The sequence below is a fragment of the Notolabrus celidotus genome, chromosome 1 (assembly GCF_009762535.1).
Source record: "Notolabrus celidotus isolate fNotCel1 chromosome 1, fNotCel1.pri, whole genome shotgun sequence".
Lineage (NCBI taxonomy): Eukaryota > Metazoa > Chordata > Actinopteri > Labriformes > Labridae > Notolabrus > Notolabrus celidotus.
In genome coordinates, this window is record NC_048272.1 from 25,036,317 (window position 1) to 25,047,812 (window position 11,496).

At 37.4% G+C, this 11,496-nt stretch overlaps 2 protein-coding genes across 28 annotated transcripts in view; one reads left to right on the forward strand and one right to left on the reverse strand.

Moving 5' to 3' along the window:
* cast (calpastatin) overlaps positions 1–7,717 on the forward strand; it is a 44,681-nt gene extending 36,964 nt beyond the window's left edge. For 19 of the 27 annotated variants that reach the window (XM_034684114.1, XM_034684071.1, XM_034684186.1 and 16 more), the window contains 17 exons: positions 100–216; positions 331–408; positions 695–778; positions 1,256–1,366; positions 1,569–1,649; positions 1,802–1,906; positions 2,105–2,221; positions 2,347–2,460; positions 2,582–2,689; positions 2,783–2,887; positions 3,012–3,104; positions 4,740–4,784; positions 4,908–5,048; positions 5,486–5,572; positions 6,124–6,153; positions 6,423–6,534; positions 6,651–7,717. In XM_034684114.1, the coding sequence (XP_034540005.1) occupies positions 100–216; positions 331–408; positions 695–778; positions 1,256–1,366; positions 1,569–1,649; positions 1,802–1,906; positions 2,105–2,221; positions 2,347–2,460; positions 2,582–2,689; positions 2,783–2,887; positions 3,012–3,104; positions 4,740–4,784; positions 4,908–5,048; positions 5,486–5,572; positions 6,124–6,153; positions 6,423–6,521 (1,515 nt within the window). In that variant the 3' untranslated portion in view covers positions 6,522–6,534; positions 6,651–7,717. The remainder of the gene's footprint in view (positions 1–99; positions 217–330; positions 409–694; positions 779–1,255; positions 1,367–1,568; positions 1,650–1,801; positions 1,907–2,104; positions 2,222–2,346; positions 2,461–2,581; positions 2,690–2,782; positions 2,888–3,011; positions 3,105–4,739; positions 4,785–4,907; positions 5,049–5,485; positions 5,573–6,123; positions 6,154–6,422; positions 6,535–6,650) is intronic. The other 8 variants (XM_034684128.1, XM_034684035.1, XM_034684095.1 and 5 more) reach the window with 1 other exon arrangement.
* Positions 7,718–8,428: 711 nt separating this feature from the next.
* Positions 8,429–10,673, reverse strand: cd8a (CD8a molecule). Its single transcript, XM_034689160.1, has 6 exons — positions 10,290–10,673; positions 9,833–10,159; positions 9,644–9,739; positions 9,437–9,544; positions 9,208–9,247; positions 8,429–8,786 (listed from the first exon to the last, which is right to left on the reverse strand). Exons 1-6 carry the CDS (start codon positions 10,336–10,338, stop codon positions 8,735–8,737), a joined length of 672 nt encoding a protein of 223 aa, XP_034545051.1. The 5' UTR covers positions 10,339–10,673; the 3' UTR covers positions 8,429–8,734.
* Positions 10,674–11,496: the final 823 nt, after the last annotated feature.

Sequence of the window (11,496 nt, forward strand, 5' to 3'; positions counted from 1 at the left end):
CACAGATTTTCTTTGCAGAAAATCTCATGTGACTGGCATATCGTTGACTCCGTGTTTCAGCTTCTCACACCATCATTTACACCTTTTGTTCTTTAATAGGAGGACAAACACAAGAAGGAGAAGGGTGTACTTGTAGGAGAGCGCGATGACACAATTCACCCAGACTACAGATTCAATAAAGATGAACTTGAAAAACTGCCTGCTCCAAAATCTGAGGTAAGACTTGAGGGGGAAAAAATCCCACTCTTTGAAACACACTTGTGTCCATGACTCCTACACATTCTTCTATGATATACACCTGACACTAACTTCTTTTTCGTCATTCTGCAGCCCACCATGGGCACCGGTGATGCTCTGGACATTTTGTCTGGAGACTTTGTGACCTGCTCAGCAGCTCCTGCTGTCCAGGTACAATACTGATTTGTCCCTGATTTCTTAAGTCTTAAAAATCTTGGCTGAGAAATATAACATTTTGTACTGGATCTTTTTATTTGGTGAAATTTGTGCTTCACATAACACCTTTGGTATTGAAACTTTACCTTTGGGGTTAAAGTTGTGATGTAGTTTGTTAAACCTACACAAAACTAAAGCTAAGAAGAAATTTGTTGTGGCTTTATATATCTGTGAGCAGTGTAAACCGATCTACACTGAGACATGCATACAGTTTAGTTCTATTTCCTTCTCTGTCCTGTAGAGGCCCATGGATGACATAGCAGGCCCTGCTGCATGCTATGCTGCTGAACCAGCACCAATGGCACCTCCTGTAGGGCCCTTCCAGGTAACACCGAAATATAAGCTACTTCAAAAATATCCTTCTTAAAAAACACATAGTTACTATTTCCCTACCAGCACATTTCAAGCTGACTAATAATAATCATAGTAATACATTTTATTTGTTATGCACTGTACTTTCAGAAACCAATCTGTACTTTCAGAAATCAATCTCAAAGTGCTACCTTTATATTTTGTTATTTTAATTTACACAAAATTAAAGCAAAGAAGCATCATGTGGTTTCACTGAGTCAGGCAACTTTTCCATGTATTTTACATCCGGTATGCAAGGCTAAGCTAACTTCTCCTAGCTTTGTGCTAAACACACAGAAATAGTATCTGCAATTATCTCTTTAAGTACTGTTAAGAAAGCAAACATCTGTATTCCCCCCAATTTCAAATTTTGCTTTGAAAACCTTTTAAAATTAAGATGTTCAGTTTTTGCTGACGAAAGCTGATTAAAGCTGATGCCTCTGTTTGATAGATCAAAGTGGAGGATATGTCAGCTCTGGATGTTCTTTCTGGAGATTTTGTTGCTCCAACCAAAGCTTCAGGAGTTCAGGCTCCTGTCCTTCAGTCTGCTAAGAAACCAGAGGTAAAGCTGTTGTGTGTGAATTTGTTTGATTGTTTTTCTATCAAACATTTTATCTTTTTAAAATGTGTGCCTCTGAAGTGGGCTTTTATATATATTCTATTTTAATGTATTGTATTGTATAGCTGTGTCTGCCCGTCTTTGTGTTTCTACTGTGCAAAGTATTTCTTCAGAGTCTTACTGTGAGCCCCTTGTGTCTCTGCAGAGAACAGTTTGTCCGATGATACCTCCCATCGGTGCTGTTCTCCCTGGACAACCTGGACAAGCAAAACCCAAGACTGAGGGGGTAATGAGGATACAGAATACTTATTTAAGAGAAAAGTTTCATCTTAACTATGTTTTTCTTTACCTACAGAAGCACATTTGACCCCTGTTCCATTGGTTAACTCCTCAAACTACGAGTTAAATGAAATAAACCCTCTCTTGTCCTCCCCACAGGCTGACCCTATGTCTCTGGATGCTCTAAGTGCTCTTGTAGACACTTTGCCAGCTGACGCACCCAAACCTAAACTTCCAGAATTAAGACCAGAGGACATTGTCTCTGTATGTAACACTCATATACACACACAGAATGCTGACACACCTCACATACATTGTTGCCGAGCTAAGCCAACAACATTTTCCTTATCAAAGGTCTGCATGTGGTTTTTCTTTTGTGATTTTGATGTGTGTTGGTATATTATATATTCGGAGTAATGTCCCCTTCATGTAATGTCTTGTTTTTTTCCCCTCATGTCACAGGAGGACAAACACAAGAAGGAGAAGGGTGTGTTTGTAGGAGAGAAGGACAGCTCAATTCATCCAGACTACCGGTTCAACAAAGAGGAACTTGAAAAACTGCCTGCACCAAAACTTGAGGTGAGACAAATTTACTCACTCTTCAAATGATACTGAAGCTTTAACCAATTCTATATATTTTAGTGATCTAAACACTTAAATTGCGTGATAATGATTGATCATACCTCTCTTTCGCCCTTCTGCAGCCCACCATGGGCACCGGTGATGCTCTTGACATTTTGTCTGGAGACTTTGTGACCTGCTCAGCAGCTCCTGCTATTCAGGCTCCTCTTGTCACTCCCTCTGCTCCTCCTGCACAGGTACACTTTAAATCCACAAACTACACATAAAGCTGTATTTTATGATGGAAAAGTCCTTTAGATGTTACTACAATAAAACCTACACTTGCTATAATGTATTTCATCTTTCTTTCTCCCGCAGCCCTCTGCAGACTTTGCTCTGGATGCCTTGGCGGGAGACTTTGTTACTCCCTCTGCTGCCAAAGCTGTGAAGTCAGCTGCTCCTGTTCCCACAGAAGCCGACCCACAGGTAAACACACAAGTACAACTTAAGCATATTTTCGGGCAACTTACACTTGATAAATCCTTGATTTTACATTAGTATCTCTGTTTGTGCTCTCAGCTGCTTGCAGGAGCAGACAATGCTCTGGATGCTCTGTCAAACACCTTGAAGGATATCAAACCTACCCCCCAGCCAGCTCCCGTTCCTGTCAAGGACATGGTGAAGGTAACCACTGCCAGAGTTGCCTCTACAGCAGAGCTAGTATAGAGAGAACATTTTTATCTCCAGAGTGCTCAGACAAAAGGTCCACCTGTCACTTCAGCTGCTCTTGTTTGTGCGGTTGTTGCAGGAGAAAAAGGCGGTTGAGGAGAAGCTGATTAAGATGGGAGAGAGAGACGACACACTGCCGCCTGAGTATAGACTCACTGAGGAAGAGCTGAAGGTAAACTGACATCTAAATGTGTGCGTTCAGTGACTTACTTTTGTAACGTCTAACAAACAAGGATGCACTGGAAAAAATGCCCCTCCAAAAACAAGGAAAAATAAACTTATTTCAAGGTGCTTTTACCTTGAAATAAGCAAAAAAATCTGCCAATAGAACAAGTGAAAATTTATTTGGTAAGATTTCTTAAAATAAGATAGAATATTGAAAAAACTATGATCTTAAAATTAGCAGGGAAAAACTTATTTTAAGCAAATTTTCCCAGTATTTTATAGCTTAGTGTCTCAGAATAAGCCAAGAATGCTCACAATTAGTATTTTTTCAATCCAAAAAATATTTTTGTACTAATAAATTTCATGTCAACTTCTTCATTTGAGATATATTCACCTTAATTTGAGTTGTATTATAGCGGCACTTCTTTAGGTTTAAGACCATCTTGTACTTGAATAAGATTACAAAGTTTAATTTGAGCATTTTGAGATATGATGTCTTCTCATAGTGAGCTGGATATACTAATATTCAGTCATTATGTTTTTTAGGATAAGCCAGCTATGCTCAAAAGTAGGTGTTTCTTTGTGTGCATGTAGTTTGAGGACGTATATTTTTTATCTGATTTAGAAGAAACAGTGCCTGAAAACTGTAACACACCCTTAGAAAAACAACTTTTCTGGCTTTCTTGCTTTCTTTCGTTCTTTCTTTCTTTCTTTCTTTCTTTCTTTCTTTCTTTCTTCCGTCTTTCATCAGTGGAGCTGTTTTCTGATAGATTCTCCAATAAAATGAGTTTACCTAAATCAAGTAAAGAGTATGTCTTAAATCAAAATTATCCGTCTTCTACAAATAAGATCTCAGCTCAAAAAATGTATGAAATGTAAAATAAACCTTGTTTCTTCTTAATTACAACTCAAAACAAGATCACTTTAAGATTGTTTGACTTAACAAGATATTTAAGATGCATTGTCTTAAAACAAGTCCCTCTATCTTGCCCAAATGTTACTTGTTAAGTAAATTTATCTTAAATCAAGTGGGATAAGACATTTTAACTAAAAATGAGACAATTTCACTTTGTAAGATTTTGAGTTTTTGCAGTGTGCCCACCCTGTAAAGCCCTGTGTATGGTTTTGATTATATAATTTGACACAGTTAGTTAGGTTTAAAAGCTTATATTTAAGTACCCAGTCTAAGAACAGATGTTAAACTTTGTTTAAAAGGTTTGGTCGGAAGATTCTTGAAGTTTGATTCACAGTTTTTGAACATGTTTTGTGTAAAGCTTATACTTTGGTTTCACTAATAATGTTTTACGTAGATACTACACAAGACTCATCCCAGGGTTGTACTTACAGTTGTGCTCATAAGTTTACATACCCTGGCAGAATTTGGGATTTCTTTGGCCATTTTTCAGAGAATATCAAAGATAAGAGAAAACCTTTTTTTTCACTCATGGTTAGTGGTTGGGTGAAGCAAAATGTTTATCAAGCAACTGTGTTTACTCTTTTTATATCATAAAGACAACAGAAACTACCCAAGAAACCATAAATTCTGCCAGGGTATGTAAACTTATGAGCACAACTGTATTTACAGTAAAACTACACCAACAGTAATTTTACTGTCTCATTTTTTTCCATCTAACTGAAACAGAAAATGGCAGAAGAAAAGGCAAAAGCAGATGCAGCGCCCAAAGAGGTAAAGATGCAAACACACACTCATATAGGATATGTCAGTGTGCAGCTTCTTATTCTATACTCTACAAACTCTAGATATGGGACATGCATACAGTTTGATTCTATGTCCCTCTCTGCCTTTTAGAAGCCCATGGACGACCTAACAGCCCTTGACCTGCTGTCCAGTGACTTCTCTCTTACCCCTCAGCCCAATGTACCGGTCGTATGTTATGCTGCAGAAACAAAGAAGATGGAGCCTCCGGTGCTAGACTTAGAACCCTTGAAGGTGACCCAGAAATAAACAGCAAGAACATCCTTAAGCCTAAAAAAAAAGTTGGAGTCCTAGTTTTTATTTCAGTAGAACTTGTCTTTTTTCCTTCTATGACAGAAAAGTTAAAATGTCTACTAAGGATAAAAGGTTTATTACTACCAGATGCCATTTACTGTTAAATGAAATGATAAAAAATTATAAATAAGAAGATGGCACTAAAATAAACCCTCAGTTTTTAGAGACGTGTATAGCAGATGCAAATGTGACTGTTGCATAATACAGTGTTTGAATTGAAGGCTGTATTTTTATTAGTACGGAAGTGTTTCAGTTTCTAACTTGAACAACTGCAGCACTGTGTAATAACTTATTATTATTAATAATAACTAGTTGACAATAACTTTTTGATTGTTTTTTCTTCATGTATGCATTTTGTTTTCCCTTTCTTCCTCCAGCCTATGCCTGGTCCTGTCCTTGATTCCATGGCCAGCACCCTGCTCCCAGACGACCCAGTGTTTAAATCTAAGACGGACAAACCAAAGGTAAGAGATGTGTGTGAGGTCAGGATGTGTGGTTGCTCCATGGGGTTGCATTATTTGGGAACCCAGGAGGACACATTTTTTTTAAAATACCAGAGGAAGAAACAACAGTCAAGTGTCTCACTGAATGTTCTAGATTAAATATCAATCATTACTCATTATTTCTAATGATAGTGTGTGGCCTACAATCAATAAAAATCATGCCTGTGAAAGTGTCCAATCACCTGTTTTCATGGTCATCTCTGATCACTGAATCAAGAGGCTTTTTCAGATAAACCTAAAAGCATGCAATTCGGTGAATAGTTTTCTTTGTATGTTTATTATAAGGGAGTTAAGTGAACTGTGAACATTTTAGTTTAATAAACACATGCCTAGATTTTAATCTTTGTAAAGCCTGACAGCACTTTGTAATCAGGTACATGATGTTGAAGTTTTCCCCGTCAGATGGCGCCCTCTGTAGGTTGCTTCAAAGCGTTTCCTGTATCAGTGGTCACTTACCCATGGATCAAAAAAATCAGCTGTAGAGCCTAACCAAAGTGTCAAATTTGTTACAGGGCAAGAGCAAGTCAAAGTCAAGGTCAAAAGTAAGCAATCGGCCTGCTGCATGAAGACCTCGATCAATCAATCAAATATGTACTGTAATGAACTATACATGAGTCTGTGTGATGATTAAAAATGAAAAAATCTTCAAGGGCACAACCTGCAAAAAGCTGCATGGAAAGCACTCTTCTGTTTATGCTTCTTTGATTTTTCCACACACTTAAAGCAAATCTGTATCATCAGTGCATGCAAAGGTGCGGCTACTTCTTTTTTTGCAGTGATGCATTTTCTGAAAATTGACCCTGTATTTCAGAAACAACGTGCAGAGGATCCGTCTGCCTCAGACCAGCTACCTGCTCAGCCAAGCTCAGACGTTGTGGCTCCATCTTCAAAGAAAGGAGGCAAGAGATAGAGCCCTTGGAAAGGTTTGTCCTAAACTTTTGCACTTTTTTCTTACCTGATAAAGAAGCAACATGCTCAACATGAGGCAGATCAACACCCACGTCTTTCAACTGACAGCTGAATGTTTCATTTGTTGCAGGTTGTCGTCGCAAATTGTCCCCATTGCCAAAGGGATGCGATATCAAGGGAGCTGCTCTCTGGATAACGTTTCTATTTTTCTAAAACGTCAAGAATGTATATGAAAGAAAAACATAGACACACCTGTAACATTTGCAACCCACACACACCAAAACACATACACACACACACATATAAAAACACATCTGAATGCGGCGCCTTTTGCTTGGTTTTACTTGTATTTAAAGATGAGAAGATTTTGGTTTCTGATGACAAGAGTTTTTAAAACAAGATGGTGGATGAGGGATGAGCAGACCAAGAAAGAAAGGAAACTGCAGGGAAACTAAGAGGTTAAAGACATGTTTTGTTGGTTGGTGTATTTAGCGTGCTGAAGGAAGGAAGGCGATGCTCATCACCGTCTTGTACGACCACCTCAGCTGACAGTTTCCACTTTTCCAATAATATGTCAGATGAGAACATACCACCTTTCTAAGCCTGGTGTTGAAACATTGGTTGGAGAAGTTATAACTGTCAGCTTATGTAGGAGCAGCACAGCGTGGGTGTTTAGTATCAGAATTTGTGCAATCTTGATGTACACAGAAAAGCCAACTTTTCTTTCATGAGGTGGTAAAATGCCATTAAGACACTAGTGTACAGTGTAGTTTGCTTTTATTTTGGACAAAACATAGTTTACGTTTTTGAATATGTGGAGGATTTCCAGGAGGTGTTTTGCTTAAATCTGTACTCAAGAGCTTCTTGCGAATGCCTTGTACTTTCAGAGGGTCTTTTGTATGTATTTGGCCTCTTAAAAAACAAAAAGTAAATTCTGGTGTCCTAAAGTGCACTTAATGATCTGAGGTGGCTGCAGACTTTGTAATCTGCCCTTGTTTGTATACTGTAAAAAAAAAGATTTTTGCTCTACCTGAACACTGTATACTTTGCAAAGGGCTTTCAAATGTAAAGTCAAAAATCATATTACTTTTCCACATTTTTTTCATGTCGAGGTTTTGTGTGGGTGTGAGTCAAAAGATATGAGAGATATTTTAGATGTGGGAGTACTAATCAAATAAAAGAAATCTAAAAGTCAAAGTGTGTTTCAGTGATTTCTACATCAAATACTTTAAGAGGTTAAAAAAGGCTAAATCCTGCAGAGAATAATTCATAACTGCTATGTGTTTGCACAATAAATACTGGGAACATAATCTCCTGTGTGAATATTTTTCTCTGCGTCAGTCTTTTTGTTTTATCCTCTGCGTACAGCTCTCAAAGCCCACTTCCTTCGGAGGCGGGGGCTTACAAAGAAACAAAAGTATTTTGCTTAAACTTCTAGTTTATAAAACTATATATTCTGCGCTAAGAACTGAAATGAGAGAGGGTGTTATTTTGGGTAGAAATATGAAAATGAAATAGAAGATATGCATTGAAGAGAAAGCAAGCTTGTCTGGACATTTATATTTGAATTTCGAACACTTTTTAAGAACTCAGAGTGAAGGAGTTTTAAAAACTGCGTTCAATTTTACCAACAAGAAAAAGAAAAAGGAGTTCCCTTGTTGTTCATTTAAATTTTGCATTATTTGAATTGAGATGAATGCTAATGTCGGTGGATCAATGAAGAAAAAAACCCCCAACAAAATAAAGAAAGCCTGAAAGCATTTGGTTAAATCTAAAAAGAGCAAAACATTTTTAAATGGTGTGTATATTTTTATTTTTTTCTTGCGAAAATAACAAAACTAAGGTACAGTAAAGCAATTTAAGGCTCAACTCCATATACATTTACTATTTTGGATAAAGTAAGCAGTTTGAAGTAAAGGTTAAATTAATGTATTGTTAATGATACATCAAATATAGACAATAGCAAAATTCATTACACACATTTTTTTGTATATATATATATAGAAAAATAGATGAAGGTTGGAAAAGCAAATGTTTCAATAATGTGTTTTAAGCAAAACCAAACAGCATGGAGTCATCAGCCAAACATTCAACAAGATGGAAGCAAAACTTTTTCCACAACAGATATCTAATAAAGATTTTAAAAACAACTCAGCAACACTAATACCATGTTGATGTGGAAAAAAAACAAACAGTAAAAGTGCACCTTAAACTTTACATACGCCTGTTGGTCATCATTTGTTTTCCAGGAGGCACTGGCCGGGGTCTATATGACATTGAAAAAAAGTATTGAAAAATTAGAATTGTTGTCAAATTACAATTACAGTTCAAATTGCTATGTTTTCAGGATTTTCTTTGAATTTGTGTTTCTTTTTTTTTTGCAACATTAGATTTACACTTAATTTTTTTTTTCAGCATCGCAGTCTTTGGGGGGAGGAAAAAACCTTTGAAGCTAAAATAACTGTTACACTTTTCTTGATCTTTTATCAATAAAGTTCCCTTGAGGAATACTCTCAAGAATAAGGTCTTTTAGTTGTTTACTTTTGATGTACTGTGCTCTGAATGCATCAAAACGACAGCAGATTCATTTGGCTTATTACTTTAGTTTTGCTAAAATCCTGGATATGGCCCTATAGATGGACAATATACTGGATTATATATTGAAAAGAAATGAATATATAACCTACTTTCTTCTATAATGGTGTGGGCATCTCCGTGTCCTTATATCTAAGACAAAATCAGGTGTTGTTAATTACATGCGCACACATTAAAGCAAAACCATTCAAGTTTAAATTTTAAAAAGTAGGAAAAATTAACAGAAAACTGTGTTAAATATCATACAAGAAATAAGAATGTAATTATCTACATAAGGACGACACAGCATTCCCTTCAGGTTTATGCAGGGAAAAGACTTACGATTGCAGTACAAAGCGGTGATGATGAGGAGGAGAAGAAGAAGGCCACAGCCACCGACAAGGGGGCCCAACACAAATGGAGAACAAATCATCAGGGGACTGGTTTCATCTGCAAAACATGAGCTCTTTTAATATTTGTTTCTCCCCATTGTAAATATGAAGGGGATAAGGACCAACGACACACAGTATTGTGATTTGGAACACTTACCTGGCTCTGTTTTAGAGTCGCAGACACATGGTGTGGGAGTCGTGCGTGGAATAGAATTGGTGGCGGCCAGTGGTGCTTTTGTTGAGACCTCAACTTCTATTTAAGAGAGAAGAACAATGTGAAGGGGAACTGGTGTGACTGAATATATTTCATCTTTCAGCATTATGACAAAGAAGAAAGAAAACTCACCTCCGACCAGTCGAGTTACTTGGCCAAACTTCAGTAAAAGACTTTTCTGAGACGCACAGCTGTAAACGCCACTGTCTTGAGCTTTCCTGAATGATGTCAGTGTGAGAACGGGATTGGTGCCCTTTTTAAGACTGAATTTGGAATTGAAGGTGTTTGATGATGACTTCAAATCACCATTGATGTTAAAGGATGCGAGGTATTCCATGACCTGTGTGTCCAGTGCTCGAAACCAAACAACGGTGGAGCCAGGGTTATTAATTTCACATCTGATTTCAACTGGCACATTCTCCTTTAGGGTTTTGACTTCACAAGCTCCTGGAGTCATTTCTAAAAAAAGTTGACAAAATAGAAGCAACAATATCAACCACCATCCTACAGCACAAGACTGAGGGACACACTATGAAACACATTAAAGCTTAAGGGTTTGTTGTAAAAAGGATCGCCAGTAAAAACTTACCGTGACAAAACACCAGGATCATCAAAATCTGTATCCACTTCTTGCCCATTTTAATCCAGCAGACAGCAATAGTTGTGAACTTGTCTTCACTTTTTTGGAGCTTGCAAGAGATAATTCACTGAGATACCACACCACGCCCCACCTGTAACCTTCTTCTCTGCTATGTCAAATGAGATCATTGCAGCAGAGCGTTGCAGGGACCTCCTGCAGCACAGTCGTGGTCTGCAAATGTTTGAAGTTGAGCCCACCGATCTGCACCATACACTGCTGTCTATACTCAAAGCGTATGACTGCCTGACTTCATCTTCGATACGCTGACACATAAACGCAGTTGTGAAAAGTATGTAGGCTGTCAAGGAAGTGTGAAAGCTGCACACAGCACAATACTAAGTACTGTGTGTGTACCGTAGAAGCCTGCTATAAACAAACCCATCTCTGTTTCAGCACAAATCAAAAGTTGAATTAAAAAGGTAAATATTTTTATCAAAGCCGTTTCTATTCCTAATTTGCTCTGCTGAAGTGCTCCTGCTCTGTAAATGACTTTAGCCTTTCCCCCATTTGATTTCACAGAGTACACATTTCTTCTACAAGCCTCAAATTAATGCATCTCAAGAAAAGCTAATTCCCAAGTATGGACTCATTTCTAATGATTAAAACAGCGCCCTAAATTTAAATTTGTCTATACTTTTTGTTAAAGCACATAGATTCTCTGCATTTCCTTGTAAAAAAAAGAAAAACCTTGCCTTTTTATATTTAATTTATTCTTTTCAAAATATGTGACAGTCAAGAATAATATATAACTACAAATAACGTAACAGTTAAAAAAAGACACTAAAAACATACTGTAATGTCTTTTTTTCTAGACAAAACTGTCTTTTACTTGTTTATTTTTTGTTTTCTTCCTCATGCTTTTTTTTTGGAGTGTGATTTTGTTTATTGTTGTTATCCCTTGTGTGCTTAAACAATTTATTGTTTAACAGGAATTGTTCTGTACAATAGATTTGATGTCCCTCCATCCCCGCCTGCTCATGTGTGTGGTTAAGTTTCCTCAGGCGTCCTGCTCAATTGCAGCACTGGCTCTGTTGATTCAAAGTCAGCAATGGTATGCTTAACTAAAAAGTTAACCTAACCTGACACCCACACTATCATGGCATTATCATGAAGTTTCATGACTGATACAGGGAAAAACTTTGGCTGCTAGGTGGCA